This window comes from Amphiura filiformis, chromosome 1 (genome assembly GCF_039555335.1).
Source record: "Amphiura filiformis chromosome 1, Afil_fr2py, whole genome shotgun sequence".
NCBI lineage: Eukaryota > Metazoa > Echinodermata > Ophiuroidea > Amphilepidida > Amphiuridae > Amphiura > Amphiura filiformis.
In genome coordinates, this window is record NC_092628.1 from 51,945,693 (window position 1) to 51,968,702 (window position 23,010).

At 37.3% G+C, this 23,010-nt stretch overlaps 1 protein-coding gene across 1 annotated transcript in view; it reads right to left on the bottom strand.

Annotated features, from left to right (window-relative positions):
* Positions 1–23,010, bottom strand: part of LOC140148626 (insulin-degrading enzyme-like) — a 93,443-nt gene that overhangs the window by 64,638 nt on the left and 5,795 nt on the right. Inside the window, exons 2-17 of the mRNA XM_072170651.1 lie at positions 22,215–22,405; positions 20,911–20,987; positions 19,810–19,836; positions 18,432–18,535; positions 16,388–16,557; positions 15,634–15,756; positions 14,136–14,248; positions 12,325–12,414; positions 11,672–11,837; positions 10,939–11,111; positions 10,338–10,441; positions 9,775–9,877; positions 8,555–8,760; positions 6,927–7,071; positions 6,404–6,514; positions 3,152–3,272 (exon numbers count right to left, since the gene is read on the bottom strand). Coding sequence (XP_072026752.1) covers positions 3,152–3,272; positions 6,404–6,514; positions 6,927–7,071; positions 8,555–8,760; positions 9,775–9,877; positions 10,338–10,441; positions 10,939–11,111; positions 11,672–11,837; positions 12,325–12,414; positions 14,136–14,248; positions 15,634–15,756; positions 16,388–16,557; positions 18,432–18,535; positions 19,810–19,836; positions 20,911–20,987; positions 22,215–22,405 — 2,024 coding nt within the window. The remainder of the gene's footprint in view (positions 1–3,151; positions 3,273–6,403; positions 6,515–6,926; positions 7,072–8,554; positions 8,761–9,774; positions 9,878–10,337; positions 10,442–10,938; positions 11,112–11,671; positions 11,838–12,324; positions 12,415–14,135; positions 14,249–15,633; positions 15,757–16,387; positions 16,558–18,431; positions 18,536–19,809; positions 19,837–20,910; positions 20,988–22,214; positions 22,406–23,010) is intronic.

Consider the following 23,010-nt stretch of genomic DNA (forward strand, 5'->3'; position numbering starts at 1 on the left):
TATTGGTGAGGTATTTCAGATAAAGTCAATCAATGAGTCCAGTAGTGAATATAGACCTAAATAAGAAGTAGAAATGATTATTATACATGGAAAACCCCTAGCCTACTCCAGAGTAGTGACCAACTGTAATATAATGTGTTTTATTTGGTTTCAATAGTTATAATCGATTTATCCATTGTTTAGGAAGAGTAGAGATTATAAAAGACAGATAACCACCACCAAGAAATTAATGCCCATGGTAACCATTTTAGCGCCCAACTTTGCACATGTTTCATACATTAAACCATATGGCTGGGGGAGGGTCACTGGCAGTTTACTAAGTGAAAATTACTTAAATAAATGATAACCAATGGTTATGATGGGCCAATGAACTATTCTGGGTATGTTATTTGCAAATCACAAGCCAATAAAGGATTTTTATACTGTGAAAGTGCTATGTAATTAGCTCATTTTTATCGAAAATAGCGAACTTTCTTCAAAGTAAAACTTCGTTATGGGGTAAAGACCCCAATTTTTTTTATTGGTTGGTTGATCATCCCCATTCATAGTCATTCTCATCCAACCCCTGACTTTAATCAGCAAACTTCTTCTTGAGAGTTATTGAATTTCATTATACCACTTTTACTAATGAAAAAACTTGCAAAAAAGAGGGATTTTGCATTGCATATTACACAATATTCTAGGTGGGTGAGAAAACTGGCAATACTATTTTTGTAATGTCTAATACATAGGTATTTATCAGCAGTAATTTAAATTGTTCCATACTTCTAGCAATTTCATTAGTGCTAGCTAGAAAAATGTGTCTTTTTCGAACTGTAAAATTGAAAAAATGTACTTTCCCTGTGGCAATCTTCAAAGAACCGTTACCATGGCAACAAGGGATTTTCGAATTTTGATCAAGTTACAAAATCATTAGACCCAAATACCTTTCCTATCACAAGATTTAGGCAAATTCCATGAACCTTTATTTTTGGCTTTGTCCGCACATTGCTGAATTGATCCAGACCCCCAGTCTTAAATATGTAATTTAATAGATATCAAAGCTCTTTATATTTATTCTGCTGACACTACTTCATATTCCAGAAAAATACAGCACCAATTTTTTTTTGATTAAAAACATATTATCCTATTTTGCCCAATGAAACATAGCTAATTCTTAATCCTTTAGTTAGTTTTAACTGGCAATAAAAATGAAATTTTAATAGTTTTGAAATTTTAGGAGAAATGGGCCAAAAACATGTGATTTTGATTTCTAACAATTTCAGTCACAACATTCAAAGACTTGGTATAAGCTATTGCTAGAAAATGTAATATTTTATATTAATTTTGATAAGTGGTTATAAAGGATATTAGAAACTGCATTTTCCAAAAATTAGAATGCATAACCTAAAATTAGTCTTAGTACAATACAAGTCTTTGGGCTTGATTGTCACAGCATGCAAAAAACACCCTAAAAGTACAATTTATTTTGGTTCTTATTTCCACAAATTGGCCAAATATTAAAACTATTGCCAGTTAGAACTAACTAAAGAATTAGGATTTAGCCCAGGGATTTATCTATGTTTCACTTGGCAAAACAGGATATGGTTTTAATCCCAAAATTTACCGCTGTATTTTTCTAGAATAAAGAGTATGATATATCATACCATTTGGCAGCCAACAACAATGACACTGGTATGACTACCCTCTAAGCCCTCAAAGACACACCACGTTGGACCTGATGTTGGCCTGTAACCCGGGGTACTCAAGTTTGGTTTTGGTAGGGACGTGCCGCTGAGAATTTGAAAGTGGACCCATAAATATACCAATTTTTCAAGAAATTTGGACCCATTGATATACCAAAAGTCAAAATTTTCGGCCGAATTTAACCCAAATTGTCTTAGTTTTTACAAAGATTAAGGAAAAATTGGGCTATTTTCCGAAAAAATTGAGAAAATTTTGAAAGAAGGACCCATTCATATACCAAAATAGGCTTTGAAAAAGGGGTCATTGATATACCAAGAGGCTGAAAATGCTACCCATATTTGCGGCACGTCCCGTATGGTCATTTGTACTGAGTACCCCGGCCTGTAACTGTTAGGTCACCTTGTTCTTCATGGTATTCTACTATGTACCAATTTCACCACAGTTCAATGACATTGACCACCACTCCCTACACTACAAAGATTCCTACTGAGGCATGCTGCACAGGTACACCATTGCCAAGGTACCTGACTGGTAAACACAGAGTACCTACAGTACCAATTGCTACAACTACACAGGACCTACCAGTGTACTCCACTGGTACTTCTCATGTACTGCACAATATCAGTCAAGTACCTAGGTGATGGTGTAAGTGTGCAGGCTGTCGCAATAGGAATCTGGTAGTGAATGTATGAAGTTTCATGCTGTAATATCAATCCTTTTTTATATAACAAGAGATAAAAATGTGCATTTGGAGGCCCTATCAAATAATGTTGGAATGATAAATAGGTTAACCCACTCTGTACACGTTTTGCCTTACAAAATTCAAATCAAACATCTGTCAGCCCTAAAATTCACAGGGTCAATGAGAAAGATATGTGCTTCCCAATGATAACAAAATCTCCATTTTAATGGAGAAAAGATGGGGATGGAGTTGTTGTTAGGACCATCCTCGTTTAACATCATTGTTCCAAAGATAACATTTCACAAGAATTTATGAACAGCAAGAATTCTATCAGGCTACTAGCTGCAAATTATGTGACATATGTGAAGTGGTGTATCGAAAGGAAACACTTTTGAGCAGGATCGTAAATGGAGAAATAGCCAAAAATCTGCCTGAGGGTGATTTTTTCACAATTTGGGTTTGTTGCAAATTAATAATGTTTAAAATATTGTTTAATAGTTTCAGATCGGAATATAACTGGCATCTTGTATTTTTGAGACATTTTTGAAGGTAATTCCTACTCTCATCATTGTCAATAATATTTTTAAAGGCCGATATCTCAATTTCCAATTTCATAATACCAGAACTTACAAACTCAATATCTTCGCTCAGGAATGTCATATTTCATTGGGGGAAATGGCGTTGTGGAGCAAAATATCTCTATTTAAGATATGTAAAACACTCAAAATTGATAACCTGCCCAAAAGTGTCTCTTTTTGATATGACACATCACATGTGACTTACCCTCAACACAGTCCAGCATCTCATCTTTTGTCCATGCTTGTTCCGCCATTAAAACTGATGTATAGTATACGGCATGTTGGTGAGGTTGCTCAGCCTGGAAGTTGGCTAACATCCGTGTGTACTGAAAGCAACAAAACACACAATGGTTTCATTACAGGTTTGCATTGTGATCAAACTTGTACTTGTCTTATATACCTCTAAATTGAAATACATGAAAAATACACAAAGGGGTTCTATTTCAGTTTTATAAGGCCAACTGCCATGAGAATCAAATGAAAGTATGTTTCCAGATATAGTACCTATACATAAGGACTTGTACTATGATCAGTTCTTAATAGGCAGGATTATAGATGGTATGTACAAGATGCCCATTGTTGGAGATAGAGGGTTGATTCTGAACATAACTTTTTCCCCTCAATAATGAATGCTGAATGCTCCAGTTTGTCCTATCACTGTATTAGCACAGTGAAGACACTGGTTTGGTACATTAGTGTAGATCCACCTCCAGACAAAGTGGAAGTATCAAGAGTTCCAACATAATGCTAACTAATATGTTAATTTGCTAATAACCAACTTGAATGTACATCTAAACAGTCTGGGCAGCATAATATAGAACAGTGACTTACTTGATTGATGACTCTAATTCAGTTGGTGCGTCTTGTCAAGAATACAGGCAATTTGATTGGCTTTTACCCATCCATTATGACACGATAGTGGATAGCCATATAAGACAGCGAGCGCGCCGACACGCAACGGCGGCACGCTTGTAGATCTTCAATGATAGCGCGATAATGTGTTCGCGTAATTAAGAACGCGATTTGGCAGCTTAGATGTTCATAATGGTTTCGTTCATTGTTCATTTAAAACAACGGGGATGTACTTACATACGTAATTTGATTTTTTCTGGAAAAAAAAGGCAGTTTTACTTGTGTGTGTGGGTAGAAGTATTCTGGACATCCTTTAAAGGAGGGATCCACGAGGCAATGGACTCACACATACCAAGCAAAATGGTTGGAAAGAAACATCACACACCATGGATAAACCAAACAATCAAAAGGTTCCTAAGAAGAAAACAAAGAGCTTATAATAAAGCAAGGAAGACAAATCTTCCCGAGCATTGGGACAATTTCAAAAAAACAAAGGAAATTTGTCCAGAAAGAAACTAAGAAAGCATACTGGGAGTACGTAAAATCACAATGCCTTGAATCTCCTAAGCAGTGTTGGAGTTTTGTTAACAAAATGAAAAAAGACAACTCGGGCATTGCTGCCCTGAGGAGTGATGGGAGATTAGTCTCGGACAATTTTCAAAAAGCAGAAATGCTTAATGCCCAGTTTGAGTCAGTGTTCACCATTGAAAAACCTATGGATGACTCCCACACTGTACCCACCCAATACCCTGATATTTCTGAGATCGTGTTTACCACCCCTGGGGTATTAAAACTGCTTAGTGAGATTAAGGTAAACAAAGCCTGTGGTCCAGATGAAATTCCTGGTAAGATTTTGAAAATGGCAGCGGAAGAGCTTGCACCCGCCATAACCACCATATTTCAATATTCTTACGACCATGGTTCACCACCAGATGATTGGCTCATGGCAAATATTTCTCCTATACATAAAAAAGGAGATAAAACTTGCCCGGGCAATTACCGCCCAGTATCACTGACCTCGGTGACTTGTAAACTTTATGAACACATACTTCATTGTCACATCATGTCACACCTTGAGGTCCACAAAATCCTTACAGAAAAGCAGCACGGCTTTAGAGCCCGCCATTCATGTGAGACCCAGTTAGTGCAAACAGTGCACGATTTAGCATACACACTGGAGAAACAACAACAAACCGACCTCATTGTGATGGATTTCTCAAAAGCCTTTGACACGGTTCCGCATCAAAGACTTTTGAGAAAGCTATCACAATGTGGGATTACTGGAAACATCCATCATTGGCTAAATAAATTTCTTACTACAAGAAAACAGAGAGTGGTAATTGCAGGTGAGAACTCAAACTGGGTGGAAGTAAAATCAGGTGTCCCCAGGGGGCGGTGGTAGAGTCCCTTGTTGTTCTTGCTCTACTTGAATGACCTACCAGCCACCCTGAAGTCAAATGTCGTCTTTTATGAGACGATTATCGTAGTATATAAAACCATAATTACCAAAAAGGACACACACATGCTGCAACAAGATATGGAGTCACTTGAAAAGTGGCAAAACACATAACAAATGGCATTTAATGCCAGCAAATGCTTTCTGCTGCGCATCACTCATAAAAAACCCAATTATCACAGAGTATAAACTTGGCGAGGAGGTTCTAACTGAAACCCAAAGCCATAGTTACCTAGGTGTTGAAATAACAAGTGATTTAAGGTGGAATGCACACATAAACAACATAACAGCAAAGGCTAACATGCCAGTTGGGCTTCATTAGGAGAAACCTCCTATCGTGCCCAAAAGAATTAAAAGCTCAGGCTTATACAGCCTTGGTCAGACCTCAGCTCGAGTATTCGTCCACAGTTTGGGATCCGCATACAGGAGAACTAAAACAGCAGCTTGAATCCATCCAAAGAAGAGCCGCAAGGTTTGTTATGAGAGACTACAGAAAAACTAGTAGTCCAACAAGTATGATGGCGAACTCGAGTGGGACACTTTAGAACTCAGGCGCAAAGCAGACAGACTCACCCTCATGCACAAAATCACCAGTGGTCAGGCAGCCATTCCGAGCAAGCGTTTCTGCAGCCTGTCAGGCGTCACTCCAGAAATCTCCACTCAAAAGCCTTCCAAAGACCAACGGGCAAGAAAGACTGCTGGGTTTACTCATTCTTCCCCAACACAACCAAAGATTGGAACCAGCTTCCTCAAACCATAGTCGACATTACAGAAACCAAAGTATTCAAGAAAGAAGTCCTTAAACACCATCAAAACACAGCTCGTAACAACTAGCATCTGACGTTCTATGCACAATACCCTTCTCGCCTGGCTTTGTAGAAAGTGTTGGGAAGTATTTAACCAGAACCAGAACCAGAATATTGCACCATGTCAGATTTTGTATGGGAGGGCCAAAAATATTTTGTCCAATATGGTCATCGAACTTTATACAGGGAAAAAATTCAAAGTTGGTCAAATTGAGTTATAAACCATGCCAACGTGTTCCCCTGGTCACAAAGATCCAGAAAAAGTATAGTTTGACCTATCTGGCTTCTATTTTGCTTGTGCACTAATACAGCACATGTTCATTCTTATCTGCAATGAACTTACCGTCTCTTTGATGACATCAAACCTCTTTTCATCAATGACAAATGATGACATCTTTTCCATGATCCTCTCCAGTAATATCAGCTGTTTGTGGTTGTAGCCATCTATATGTAGCTGTAAAATAAAAGTGTAAATCAATTATACAGATATTTATCTGATAAGCAACAAGTACTGTATGGCGCTGAAAACATTTCAGTAGTCACTGAGTAAGGACATGCTGGAACCCAGCAAAAGAAGTCTGTTGGGCTGTGAATGTGGTCCAAGAAGTTGTTCCATGTCAGTGCATTTTGCTGTTGTGTCAGTTGGACAACTGTTTGGTTACTGACCAGTGTTTAGAGTAGAGTATTGAAGTAATCCTGTGTGCAAATTTTGTTCATTTTTATGGAGAGGATTTTAAGATATGACCTTGTGAAAAAATAAGTTTCTGTTTGAGGTCAGTTTATATATGGCACTTTTGTATTAAATCTAAAAGTTGTCTCATTATACTTCCATTATGTTAAACCCAAACAAAAAAGTTAACACTTACAAGTAAACCATAAATTGTGCTTTCAATGCTATAGTTAATCCCTGCCAGTTCTGCATCATATGCATATTCATTAAGCTCATCTCGTAAAAGGACAGCAAAAAGGCACGTCAGGTTGCAGTGTAATGGATCCATGTATGCCAAGGGGCTACAAAGAAATAAAGATAATAGTTGATAATTAGATGAAAACAAAAACAAAAACGCAGTGATTTATAGTGCGCTACGCACAGGCACAACACCTATACGTTGACCCACAAGCCTCAGCACACTTTACAGGTTGTCGCTGACCACTTCGGCCCACATCATTCCATAAACCATTTAACTACAACACAGGGACTTTGCTGCTACAAGAGCGCACACCCTAGACATTCCACAAATAACCTTCGCAACCAGGATCAGCTCCCCGAGTTTAAATGCGGGTTACAACGAGACAATTAGCAGTAAGTTCCTTGTCCAGGGAAATTCAAGCTGACTCAATTTTCCACGAGAGCATATAATAGGCACCGCCAGGGTTAGAACCCGCAACCTCTCGCACCATAGTGAAACACCTTATCAATTGAGCTAACTTGACTGCTACAAAAACTAAGAACTTACTTTCAAATATGTCACCAAACATTAAACAAATTACAGTCCAGTGACAACTTTCTGTCACAATTCTTTAACAACTAAATTAACCTGTGCCCTCCTCAGTAAGCTTAGAGTATATGTATATTTGCATAGATTTTCCAATTGACAAAATTACTTGCTGTTTTTACGACTTTCGCCATCTTGGCTGATGGCTTCTTCAGAATGTCCACTGCCATCCACCTTTCCCAGGGGATTGACCGTTACTTCAGGTGCTTTTTGCATTACTCGGTCAATCGCGGGGAAAAGCACTGGAGGTAAAGATCAATCCCATGGGAAAGGTGGATCCCAGTCATCATTCTGAAGAAGCCAAAGTCTAAAAACAGTGAGTAATTTTGGATGTGTCAATTGGAAAATCATTTTAATCTGCAATCCTACAAATGCATCTATTTCTAGTGATGTGGTCGGCACCGTTTTTTATTGTCGACATGTCGATATAATTCGTATACCGACGTCGACAGTGTGTCGACATAAAAAAATTCTAAAAAAAAAAAAAAAAAAATTTTTTTTTTTTTTTTTCAAAAATATTTTGGCCAAAAATCAAGTTATAGGCCCAAACTGACTTGTTATTCAAGGTTGAAACCAGAAATACTGCTACTCAAAAAAAAAAAAATGCCAATTTTTTTTTTTACAAAGTTGAAAAAGTTGTACATTTTAATTACTTTTGTTTCTATTGAACAGCTAGCAATGCATACTAATTCAATGTGTCCCTGACTGTTCAATAGAAGCAAAGGTAATCAAAATGTACAAGTTCATCCAACTTTGTAAAAAAAATTGGCATTTTTTAATTTTTAGTAGCAGTATTTCTCTGGTTTCCAACCTTGAATAACAAGTCAGTTTGGGCCTATAACTTGCTTTTCTGGCCAAAAATATTTTTTGAAAACTAAAATGATTTTTTGATGTCGACATGTCGGCATACGTGCCGACGTCGACATTATGTCGACATAAGGCATGTCGACCACATCACTATCTATTTCATAAGTATATGTCTACAATTTGTGAGTTACCTGTACAACTCCATATAGATACAGGCCTTTGGCATAAAGAATGTGTTATCTTGTTTAAACCACAGCTTAGTCATAGCTGTATCTTTGATGAGGGTTGGTAGATTGGAAGCATCCTCTTCCGGTTTCTTGATATTAAATTGGGTTGCTATGAATTCATTCCTCAACGGGAGAGCTAGGTTGTCATGGAGCCCAGCATCCTGCCATCTCTGACAAACAAAATTACACAAAAAAATAATATAAAATTAATAAAATACAAACCAAATATCCAAATAACAGGACACACTGAAAAGTTGGATTACCAGTCATATAAGCGCTATTTAAAGCCCAAAAAATTATGCTTGATAAGAGCTAATAACCAAATCTTTAAAGGCTCATCATAAATTTATAATTTCTTCTTGTTACTCATTTTGTCTCATCTCCAACAGTGTTGTACCATGTGAGATGATGTCTTATTGAAATAGAAATGAGCATAGCCATCCTCCTACCTCTCTCCTTATTCATTTCATCTGTGTACCTTGTTTGAAACAATCTTAAATCTTCAGTAGTATCCATGCTGCAATCTTAAATCTCTCTCTTTTGAATATGACTTCCATAAGATGAGCATTCACTCTCCTTGGTCCAAATGTTTGATATTTCATTTAATTAAATAACACAGCTGTTTATAATTTATTCTGTGTTCCACAATACGCTGGCGAAGTTACATAATTAATCGGATTAACTACCATAGCAATAGGTCAAAACAATTTTGAACATATCGCGCTGCACTACAAACAGGTTGAACTAATCACCTGTGTATGTCTGCAATCATAGATTGAATACAATACTGGTCTTTTCAAAGATACTAATCTTACAGGTGCAAGTGACCAGCATGATATGGTTCAATGCAGAGGTATCGTGTGAACGTGTCAGTGCAGCGCGGTATATTCAAAAATTGTTTTGACCTATTGCTATGGTAGTTAATCCGATTATTACGTAACTAGGGACATCAAGAAAATCTGGGTTCAATTAGGGACCGGTTAATTCTGAATTTGACAATAGGAGTTACCAGAACTTAAGGATAAGGCATAAGCACAATTTATTCAGTTTTTCACAATTAGGCTGTCAGCCTCTTTTCAAGCTTTTCATTGGAACTTTAGAACTTAAAAATAGAAGTGATAAAATATGTTAGCAAAACTATAGTTATGCAATAGTAAAACCGAGAACTGAGCCACGTAACTTACCTCGATTGTTTCTTCTGGTACACATTCTATATGATACTCTGTACCATACCATTTCTCTACACAGTCTGTCTTGCCTTCAAATGACTTGGAAATCACAGCAACTCTGTAAAGAAACAAATATTTACTTTATACACTTTAGACCAATAATTTAACAGTACTGAGACAAACACGTTTGCCATAATTCCAGGGTTAAGTCCAACCTTAAAAGCTGTTTCATTCCAGAGATATCAACATATAGCCCTGATCTGAATAAGTACTTGCTGAAAAGGCTTGGCTTTTTTTTCAACTTTCTCAATTTTATAGTGATGATTTTCCTGTCAGGTAGGACAATATCTCAACTGACGGCGAGTGACAAAATCATGCTAGACTAATGTTGATGAATGTCACTCTTAGTTGAAAGTAGAGGTGAACCACTGCTCACATTATTTTATGGCATGTTTATTTCTTGCCGGCACAAAGACGCAAGTGCAAATATAGTAGAAGAAAAATATTTTCCCTGTCAATACTGCATTTTCTTATCAGAATGAAACTGGAAGCAGACGTGTAACTTGATTCATCCTTACCTTAAGTTCTCGGGTGTAAGGTGACTGAGAACGAGTTCTATCAGCTCTGGTTTGAAGTCCGGCATAGTGTAAGGAGCACTTAACACTTCTTTCAGTGGAAACTCCTGAAATTACAATATCATTATGAAAAATATAATTATATTAACACCTAAAGCCTTCAAAATTGAACATCACAATAAAATAAGAAATTGTACCCCTTTTCATAAACATTTGAACAAATACTGTAAACGTTCGCCTAATGGCGCTATGGGCTCTCTTGACATAACTGAAATTTTAGACACAAACTAAAAGTGCCCTCCCATAAAAATTCCACCAGCAAATAAGGGCATGTATCCTTAATTCTTGTTGGGATTTTTAGAGGAGGGAGCTCTATATTATTTTGTACATGAAATTTACCCCAAGGCAAAGGAGGCCAGGGGCGCCATTAGGCGAACGTTTACGGTATTGAAATTAAAATTTATCTGCTCAATTAAGCAAATCTTAGAGTACTATTGGAAAACCATATCATCTTTACATTTGTCACCCTTGAAAATACTGCAAAATTATTTTGGAATATGGAATAGACTCTGTTAGAAACACAATTTTTATAAAGCATACGTACATGTATAAGGCTTGCTGTTCTTGTACACAGGTTTGCTGGTCTTTCTTTGTCTTTGAAGCGGAATTTCATAGCATCAAGATCTCTGCACTCATTGTGAACCCATTCTTGGGGTCCTTCTTTCTTTAGCAGGTTAAGGTACTGGAACATATGACATATGATGTCATCCACATGATCTGACATGAATAAACACATGGAAGGTACAGTAAGTTATGTAAACTTACAGCAGTTTATTCACCCTTTGCATGGATCCGCCGTCTTGCTACCAAAACGATGTTCTCCCTGCAAACATGTGTGCATAAGTGCACTTTTGTTTCTCGCGCTTTTCTAGCCACGTGCCAGAAGGCTTTTGCAAAGCATACAAGGTAATGAAAACATGCATTTGACAGGGGTACGCACACCCACAACACGCACTTCACCGAAGAGGGAAAAAATCATATTGAACAAATGCGTCACCTACTTTTTTGGTAGATTGGGTGTTAAAAGAAATGTCCAAGTTGCATCAAAATCCATCTAAGCATGCACACAAATGACAGAAACGTTAACCATTTCAATGGCCTTGCTGCATGATCTTATATGACCTGTGACCTCAAATTTTGAAAGACCCTACAGTACCCCTCACTCACAGGTTAGACCAGTATACTACCTTCGCTCACTCAACTGACACCCTGTCCATAAGCCAAATGTCTTCTTTGTCTGCAAGTCATAAATAAATTAGTGGTTTCTACACACTTACCTAGCCCTTCTGCACTCAAGTCCACATTAATGATAAAGAACATGAATCCTTTAGCTCCTTCCTTGGCTCCACCACATAATGTGTTGACCCAGCCTTTGGCTTTCAGCTGAGATAAAAGACTCCCACTGCCTTCATGACCTACCAGGTGGCCTAGGTAATGGGCAGGCTGTAGACAAAAAGTTTAATAATAAATAATTGGGGAAGCAGTATGATATATACAATTGATTGACTGGTTTACATTTTAATTATTGGGTAGAGAAAAAGACAATCTTTTGCAACAAAGAAATTTAAGCACAGGCTTTAAAACCTTCATGAATTATCAAAACTGATAAGGTTCTTGTTAGATCAGCAAATTACATGAACAAAACTAATCATTCAGATATTTAGTACTCAATATGTATGGCAGGGGCCTGTGGTATTTGGATCAAAAGTGGCAAACATATTTTAATACTACTATTTTTATCATCTTGTTTTGACTTGACAGGAACATCAATGTTTGGTGATTTTTACATATTCAATAATGAAATCCATTCACACAGTAAAACATTCTGTTAACACAAATTTAACAACAAAGTTGTATAATTTAAGTGAGTAATGTCAGACTGGCCTGCAAGCTAAATCATACTACTGCTAAAATCTTCTGTGCATCTTACCTTAGAGAGGTAGTACTCATGTAAATCTGGAATAGGGAATGATACGTTCAATTGCCTCAGGTCCTTTACTGGAACTATATTGCACAGCATCTGTAAAAACATACAAAAACAAAATAATGTTTACCTCAGGTTTACAGCCCTAAAATATATGCAACCTACTGAAATGTACAAAATGTATGCTGCTTGCAAGGGACTACACTTTGGAATCTGGGGCCTGTGCTCATACAGTTCACACCATCAACACAAGCTTTCTTGATATTTCACACAGTTAGAAAGAGCCACAGGTCTTGAGGCCCAGTTTTACCAGGTGCAAATCTTGGTGAAGGATAACTTTTCATTACTTGTCTCAAGTTGGTGAAAAAAATAGTGCTGGGACTTAACTTGGACTTGAGAGCGCCAATCTTATTATTTTGATGTTGGTTAAGTTTAAAATTCATCACTTCCCAAATTGATGTCACTCATCCGAAACATTGCTGGCTCAAGCCCTTGCATTCCAGCATTGCTGACAAATGACATTAGTAAATGTAATTGTCCCAAGGATATGGTAAATCTGACTGCCATATTGGTTTGTGACGTATGGAGACACATGGAGACCAAAATATTGTCACTTCTAGCATTTTATAAAAAGCTGGATATATAAAACAAAAATGTTTATCTTTAGGTTTGTATGCTTAGGACTTGGCATTTGTTATAGGAAAAAACACACATACATAACTTAAAGCATACACTTTAAATCAAAGTTTACTGGGCACATAACAAAATAATAATCCTAATCCTAAGGTACACTAATTTGCCATCCATGTGTGACATGCACACATGGAAGAGTCCGCTCTCTTTGTGTATAATCTCTATGAATTGTGCCAAAATTCTTTGCAAAAATAACAAATGAGCATATAAAATTGTTTCATTTTACAGGTCTTTCATCACCATGTAACTTTTCCATCTGTTAGGATATTTAGTTAACATATGTCATTTATCTTCACAGAAGTGAACAAAGTACAGCAGACAGAATGATGATATCACATACTTGACTGTCTGCAAATGGAATAGAATTTTAGCACAATAAAATACACCAGACATGGTACAATGCTCTAAAAGATTGGAGTGGTGTTCATCTGTTTAGGTGCTGTAGAATTCCATCTACAAACAAATGTGACGTGTCATGTCAAAAGCAGACACTTTTGGGCAGGTTATCAATTTCGAGGTTTTTACATATCTTAAATAAAGAGATATTTTGCTCCACAATCCCGTTTTCCCCAATGAAATCGGACGTTCCTAAGCGAAGATATTTAGTTCGTAAGCTACGGTATTATATAATTGGAAATTGAGATATCGGCCTTTAAAAATATTATTGACAATGTTGAGAGTAGGAAGTATGCCAGATGCCAGTTATATTCCGGTCTGAAACTATCAGACAATATTTTTCTCACATTAATAACATCACAAATTCGCAACAAACCCAAATTGTTAAAAATTCACCCCGGGGCAGATTTTTGGTTATTTCTCCATTTACGATCCTGCCCAAAAGTGTCTGCTTTTGACATGACACATCACATATATGCCTCTAAATGAGGTGTTTTTATGAAAGAGATGAATGGCAGACACACTCTACAAAAGTTTTACAATGGATTGGTCTTTCATGTTTATACAGCCACCTGTACCAGTAATATAGTTGTTCAGACTCCAAATGTTTTTGTAGAGGGTGTCTGCCTTTTGTCTGTCGTCAAAAACCCCTCATTTAGAGACGTATATATGCTTGTAGATGGAATCTTATATGGCATATTTGTCATGCTTTTTGTGTTCCATCTTACCTTGACCTGCTCAGGGCCCACTGGATGTTCTGGCCACTCAGGTACTGTTACATTCTTATTTTCTACATCTGCAAACAGTTCAGTCACCATCTGGGTCAGTTCATCAACAGATTCTGTTGTATACCACATAAAAACAATTTCAAAACAGTGCAATCTTAGTTATCCAGCTATGAAAGGGACAAAGAACTGGCCAGTAAAGTAAGTGAACAATCTGGATAAGTGAACAATGTGTTATTCTGCCTGCAGTGATTATCCAAAGGTTGGGCTAAAATTGGAATAAGGAAGTTTTTTTTTTTTACAATTTTGGTAATTAATTGCATTTTATAAGTCATCTTATTTTATTTATATTCTGTCACTTGTTAATATTTTCTGACCATCGCATTCAGTCCCACATTCCTGCTCCTTTTCCTGCCCCGGGTCTTATAAGCCAAAAGATACTATTTATGCTCTTAACAATGTCACGCTCAACTAAGAATGCATAGAAATAAAGCAAAGGGGACAAAACTTAATATTTTCTTTGACGCCTATACAGCCAGATAACAGAGATGTCCTTATAAATCAAATATAAAATAGTTGAATTGCATGAACACATTAGGCAGCTCCATTTGAATTTCATGCACCTTCTGAGAAAGATTTAACCTGAATCTTCCACAGTGGGAGGATGAGTTTTGAATAGAGTTGTGCTAATTACAGTTATTATTCATACCCCCCCCCCCCAGTGAAAGATATTTCCAAAATCTTCCATAAGGGGCATGTGGATTTTAAAAGCATTAGCCATTGTTGCTGTTATTGCCATTGTCTCTTTGGTTTTCAATATGTAATTTTGCTAGTTACTAACCTCTGCCTATGACTACAAGTCCCATGATGTTAGATGAGTAGTAAGTATCATGGAATTTGAGTAATTCTGCCCTCACATCAATATTCTTCTCTGCTGGGATTGCTACTAATGTACATATTACTGGTTACTAACCTCTGCCTATGACTACAAGTCCCATGATGTTAGATGAGTAGTAAGTATCATGGAATTTGAGTAATTCTGCCCTCACATCAATATTCTTCTCTGCTGGGATTGCTACTAATGTACATATTACTGGTTACTAACCTCTGCCTATGACTACAAGTCCCATAATGTTGGATGAGTAGGAAGTATCATGGAATTTGAGTAATTCTGCCCTCACATCAATATTCTTCTCTGCTGGGATTGCTACTAATGTACATATTACTGGTTACTAACCTCTGCCTATGACTACAAGGCCCATGATGTTGGATGAGTAGTAAGTATCATGGAATTTGAGTAATTCTGCCCTCACATCAATATTCTTCTCTGCTAGGATTGCTACTAATGTACATATTACTGGTTACTAACCTCTGTCTATGACTACAAGTCCCATAATGTTGGATGAGTAGTAATTATCATGGAATTTGAGTAATTCTGCCCTCACATCAATATTCTTCTCTGCTGGGATTGCTACTAATGTACATATTACTGGTTACTAACCTCTGCCTATGACTACAAGTCCCATGATGTTGGATGAGTAGTAAGTATCATGGAATTTGAGTAATTCTGCCCTCACATCAATATTCTTCTCTGCTGGGATTGCTACTAATGTCTTCTTGTTACCTATATATAAAATCATGAAATCAAATACATTAGTATACATGAAAGAGAGAGAGAGAGTCAAATACACTGATAACATACTGCATACGGTGTACATTTAAACTTGGGTCAATGACCTCTGACTAGTAATTAGGTAAAATATTAAAATGAATATCTCTATTATGCTTAAATGCCATTTCATAACACTACTGAATTGTTTCAGGTTGTGCATCATTTAAGTTGCATTCCAAATTGGTATTTATTTTTTTCCTGAATCTAATATTATATGGGAGCACCAAATATAAAACCTTCAAATTCCTTGTAGTTCACGTCAAGGGCATTTAGTGAAAATATGTATTCCGTAAAAATTGATACACTTAACTGTGGAATTAAACTAATGTTCAAATATGCAAATATGTTGGGGTGTTTAAGTTGATGTTCAAATTGACTTAATTTATTACATAATTGACTGATGTTCATTATGTTTTCTTGGGTTGCAATATATGTTTTTGGTAAATTTTCTGATTTTAAAATAATTCTTGAATTGTAACACCTCTGGACCTTTCCGGAGATGTACATGTAGAGCTCTTGCACAGCAAATAGCTCATAACATATATGATACAGGGTTCAACTCCATTTATTACATGACACGCACCTGTGTTGAACTTTGTGAATGGGTGTCCATCTTTGCAAGTGGCTTTCTCAAGTTGAAAGCATCGCCATGAGTCATTCTTGATATTCTTTTCATTCTCAGAGTCAACCGCATTCACTTCTCTCTCCTGTGTATCCTGGTTGAACAGTGGACTATGAAAGAACTGAGCAAACCTAAATAAAATTGAAATAATGTGATGTTATTACATTAGTCTCAATATGGTTAGTACCTGGGCAACCTGAATAAAGTGAACCTTAACATTTTTACATACCAAGGTTTTCTGGAGCAAGCTAGATTTGTCCATCCTCACTTCTGAAGAATGGGCAAGATGGAGTGAGTGTTGTTTGTGTGCTGTTTCCTTGATACACTTTCAGAGTAAGTTGTTGTAAGAGGTGGTGCAGTTTGAACTATGTGTATCACTAAGTTCCTTTTTTTTTAAATTGATTTAGTTTTCTGAGGTGTTGATCTGGTAGTAACTTTTGGGATACTGGAAGTAGATGGCAGATCACAATCAAGTGAATCCGCAATCACAAGTGAAGTCTCTTTTGAAACTGTTCTTGAAGCAGGTCTTGGAGCTCAATCCTTTTGGTGGTCTCTTTGCTGTGCTAATATTGTGCAACTTTACCCCATCAAATTATTCTGGTATCAGTAGAAAGCTCATATTTTTCTCATAACCCCAATAAAATTTTAGGCCTGAGATACATTTCCTTTAGATGATATGAACAAAGAGTGATATCCTCTTCCCCACGGTGATATACGATACGTACTGTTATATGGCCCATTGCGATACAGGTGTTTACACCTAATATCCAAACCAGCTGGAATAACATTGTTTTGGTGATAAGGTAAAACACCATATGAAACTAGAATTTCGCGGTTCTCGACTTGCGCGGTTCTCGACGCAAAGCGTTGGCCGCAATGCCTCCACCTTGACGTGCTTCATTTTCACTGGTGCAATTTCACTTGACCCCTTTTGTCATATTATTTGCCTCGCTAAGGTGGTTGTTCCCACCAAATTTCATACATCTGCAGCAGTCTATGGCGATTTGACCCCGAATGACCTCAAAATGACATTTATATTTTTTGTCTTGCTAGGGTGGTCGTTCCCACCAAATTTCATGAACCTGCAACAAAATATGGCGATTTGACCCTGGATGACCCAAAATGACCCCACTATGACCTTGCACTATGACCTTGCAATTACGCATATTTTGCGCTGAAAATCTAATCAGGTGAAGAACCTTTGGCTGTGCTAATCTCCACCAAGTTTCATCATTGTAACCCATACGGATCTCCAGATAATCTGTGCACAAGGTTATTAAGCTAGATATGCATGAATTATGCAAATTAGGTACTTAATTACCATATTTTGTGACAAAACCTACTGAAATTTGGAGACTGCCAATTGCCACACCTCCACCAAATTGCATCACTATACGCCTTTCCAGTTCCGAGAAATTGCACTTGCAAGCTCGGATGGACAGACGGACAGATGGACAACCAGGAAACATATTATGCAAATTAGGTACTTAATTACCATATTTTGCGACGAAAATCTAATGAAATTTGGAGACCGCCAATTGCCACTCCTCCACCAAATTGCATTACTACACGCCTTACCAATTCCAAGAAATTGCACTTGCAAGCTAGGACGGACAGATGGGCGGACAACCAGGAAACATAATACCTCCGGTGGAGGCATAAAAATTCAACAGCCCACGTTTAGTTCCAAATCTTTTTCCTTATTATGTTATTGTGAACCTTAATTGAATAAACTGTATACCCTTGAAATATAAAATGGGTAATATTGGGCACTACTATAAAAACAGAATTTTTGCACTACATTTATTTTCGCGCTTTTTGCGTTCCAAGCTGCTACCGCAAAAATAACAACGCACTAATATATTCCTTTTGCGTATAGGTCAATGTAAGCAGACTTAGAATCGCAAATTAAAAACAAGGGTAACAGTTCAAAATTGGCAAAGTGCGAAAAATTAATTGCGCGAAAATTTCCACTTTTACAGTATTACAAATTATGGCCTCTCACCTGTCCAAAGCTCCAGCAAGATGCTCATGTGCTACGTCAAAGTAGTAATTGGTATGCTCATTGTTGGTGTACGCATTGGAAAACCCACCATGAGCATTCAAGAACTGTCAAAGATAAAACACAATGATAAAAAACTGATTAGTTTTTCCAACTCAAAGATGTAAAACAGTTGTGATAAATAGTATGCAGGAGACAAGAAACAATTGATGTACAATTAGGTAATGTTTGATGACCAAAAATTACCAATTCCAAAGTCCACAGAAGTGTAAAAACTGTGCAGAAACACTAAACCAACATTACACAAAACAGATAGATAAAACTGACAATAACAAAATTTCAAGCAGATAAACTGCTCTTTTCTCGATCCGAATTTGATGAAAGCTGAATGTGATATGAACCAAAAGCAAACCCGCATCAACATTAGGTCTACTCCCATTGGTTCATGGCTAGGCCATAACGGGCCTTACGATTGGACGTGGTATGATGCACTCGTAAACCATAACAACAATAACCTCACGGTTCAAAACACAATGACCTTACATCAACAGTCATTACGGAAGCAACCATTTCTCTGCATGGGTAAACTGGTTTCTTACAGACAAGCTTTCAGAAACGTTAATAATAATCAAACAGCAAAAACTATATACTATACAGTAAGCCACACAATTAAGGTACCAGTTGTGTTCACCCCTGTATATCCTAAATAAAGACAAGAATGTGAAATTAAAACAAGCAGCTAATACATGTACTCTTTAGCTCTGATTTAAGACCTTATTTGTTGAAATTGGTTGAGAATTAAAGAAACGGTGATCTAAAACCTACTGAAGAAACAAAATCAAAAGTTGCACTTTTGTGTTCTAATCAATGAAAGCAAGACGCTAGTTTTAGTGCTAATCAATGGAAGCGCGGCGCATTTTTTCTTGTTCGCAAACGCTTTGTGTACACATCAATAAGGCTTCCAATGGAGCAAACTGCAGCTTTTAATTTGGCATCTTCCTTGGGTATTTGGATCGTTGTGTTTTTATTTCTAGAACAATTTCAACAAATGAGGTCTTAAATTCGAGCTAAAAGATGCAGCTATTGGCTGCTGGTTCCAATTATGACATATCTGTCTTTGTTTAGGATATACAGGGGTGAACATAACTGGTACCTTAATTTTTGGCTTACTGTAGTTCAAGTTACATGCAACAACTAGTAGTAAGCAAGACAAGTTAACAATAATTATGTCATTACAATGAGCAAGCTGGCTCACTACTAGATTATACATGTAACACTCAAGTAACAGGTGCTTACAATTTGCTCAAACCATTTACAAATTTCAATTGCCCAAATGGAGCCCAGCTGTTTCTGTTTCATTTTATAGGTAGAGTAAACTTACCTGAGTGTATTCATTCTCTGAAGGATACTGAAAAGGAAAAAAAAGAAAGAGAAATTACGATTAGCATTAGTGCAATATCATATCATACATGGTTCAGTAGCTATTTTTGTGTCTCTGAAAACAATATCCCACTGTACATTTTCATTTCCAAGCCTGGAACACCAAGATAGCAACATTTTGCACAATTTCTGAGGAGTTTCATAAAAATGCTAAAATTTCAATTGGAAAATCCTTCACAGAATATGCACATGATGCTGGTCATCAGGGGTTTAGCTAGGATCAAAAAACTACCCTTCCATAAACCTGATGGCCATTCTGACCTGGGATTAAAGTTGTCAGTGATATGCTTTTTGTTTAGTCAAACCAACTTGGTCCATGATAAAACTTCTTTCAAAACCACTTGAAATTTTCTTTCTAGAAACAACTGGAAATGTCACAAAAGTGATGGATGGAAACATAGGGCACGGTGGCTCAGTGGTTACGGCCTTGGACTCATAATCTGAGAGCTTGCTCGACGTAAGCGTGGGTTCGATTCCCGTCCCACCACCGTGTTGCGCCTTTGGGCAAGGCGCTTTGCCTTGCTTGCCTCACCCCACCCAGGTGCAATGGGAAGCTGTTAGGGGTAGTCACAGTCGTTGTACTGATGGACCCTGCGCCACTTGTAGGCTGCAAACGTGGTTCCGACATATTCTAATGACGGCAGAATAAATGTAAAGCGCTTTGAGGCTGTTTACAGCATAAAGCGCTATATAAATATCTACATTTTTTAAAAAACAATTACATACTTGTTAGTGAACTGAAGTGTACCTGTATACACCAATGTGGTAGTTTGAATATTTAAATAATAAAAAGAAAGTGGTGTACTATGCACAGGGGCTAGTGTAAGAGATCTATCAATAAACTGTAAAAGATACACTGGTCACTTGTATTTCAACATATGCGTAATACCTGCACACAAAAAAGTATGGAAAAGAGATGGCTGTTAGTGTCAAATAAGGTGACAAAAAAACTTTTTAGTGCCAAAATTAAATGATGGGTACAAGTCATTAAGACAGGACACTCGCTTAAAAGTATTGGTGCATTAAACATGAATGAACCTACCTTTTTGGTGCCCAGAAAAAGCATATGCTCCAAAAAGTGGGCAAGACCTGATATATCCCAAGGGTCAGACATGGAACCTGTTAAAAACAACACAAAGAGAACAATTGATGTGGGACTTGTCTTGTGTGTCTTGTCACAAGTTGAGAGTAATGTGATGTTGGATTTTGCAGTGACAGATTCACATCAGTGCAGTTACGTCACCCGCGTACAATGTACAAACAAACTTTCCATCTACATGTACATGTGTGTATACGCCCTGTGAGATTAGATTAGCGTATGCAATTCAAATCTGCCATTGCAAAATCCAACATGGCCTTACTCTCAAGATGAGCCAGATTATATAGTATGCAATTCTCAATCAAAACTATTCAAATCATCATCTTGATTTCTTTATCATAATACTAATCATGGCGTGTCCGTCCGTCCGTCCGTACCTCTGTCTGCGCGCTATCGTGTGTGCGTGGCTCGCTATCGCGTAGGCGCAGTGCGAGCATCGGAAAGCATTACAGTGTGGTTAATCGTGCAGGTGCATCTCATCGGATCAACACATTATTTCAAAACGGCACACATGCAGAAGCTTATTAGTAGCAGAACATGACTATTTCCGGGATGCAAAGAGGCGAACGATGGGTTTCCAGATTACAGCCAAGTAAGCATCACAGCTACACAACTACTAAGTTGATTATTGTGTCAAATTGGGTCTTGATCATTGAGAGACGTATATCATAGTAGTTTAAAAGGTCGGGGCAAGTAGGCCTATATGAGTAACGGGTGTTGGGTAATCAGAGATAGTCACAAGAACCACCCAACCCGAGAACCGCGAAATCTAGTGCTATATAATATTGTAACATTCTTTTGTTCATTTGTTAGCTGTCAAGTTTGGTCAACTAGTAATAAGCCCTTGACTTTGGAGAATCGGTGTGTACCTGCGGTGATGCATGATCAAGATGTTCAGTTGCTTAGTTGTAAAAAATGTGTTTTGCTTCAAGTTGCGGGTAACACAATGTTGAATTTCGCAGTGGCAGATTCGAATTGCACATGCTAATCTAATCAAATGACCTATCCCTAAAAGTACCGGTAGTTATCTGTAACTTGGGTATCACACTCACTCACACAAGGTTCAAACCCCATTGTGGTATTCTATTGTTAAGTGGCTAAATAGGGTGATTCATCTACTTTGAATGGGCGGTCATTTACTTTGAATGAGCGGTCTCACACATATTTTATTTGAGGATAGCTGGATCAACCTCCTCTTTCTTACATCTTCTCTGATGTATTTAACCATTAACTACATTGTAGCTTACCTATGTTCACGTCCATAGCTCCAGCAGCTTTCTCTGTGGTTGGATCACTAACAACCATCACCTTCATTCCATTACTGAGTTCTAAGCCTCGGTATACCCGCTCATCACCCTCAGATTTGATTACATCATCATATTGCTTTACAACAGACATGGCGACTGGATTGGTAGATACACTGTGCTGATCAAAGGATCTGAGTATGTATGCATATAAATAAACAAAATACATCAAAAATATCCAACTATTAGAAAGCAAGAAGTAAAAAGATTAAAACTTTCAACTGCACTCACCAGGTTATTTTCCCAAATATTTCAGAACCAACTGGTTCCTTCCTCAGTGGGTGATGGTGTGTGAGATGCTGCTGAGATCAGTGTTGTTTCTAGAAGATCTTTCACTAGAGTTGCCAATTGGTTTCACTGATTTCAGCAAGCTGTTGTATGTACACTGGAGATATACGGTGTGTCATAAGTCTGTTCCTCCCCCCATAAGAAAACCACTTTAAGATGCTTTAAATTAAACTTACACAATTAATTTGATATTAATTTGTTACTGGTTATTGTTTTAGATTAATTAAAATGTCACTTAGCAATTTATTTGAAGTTGTTGTCTCTTTATGGTCGATAACCTCCGAAGGTATGCAAACCTCAGTCAGTATTGTTTTTCCATTGAAATCTGAGGTTTGCAGATCTTTGAATCCGTCAACACATACAAAATTAGCTCTAAAAATGTAAAACAACGGCCGACATATTTTTTTCTTTGCAATGTGCCTTTGGATTCATTGTAGCTAGTAGCCCAAAG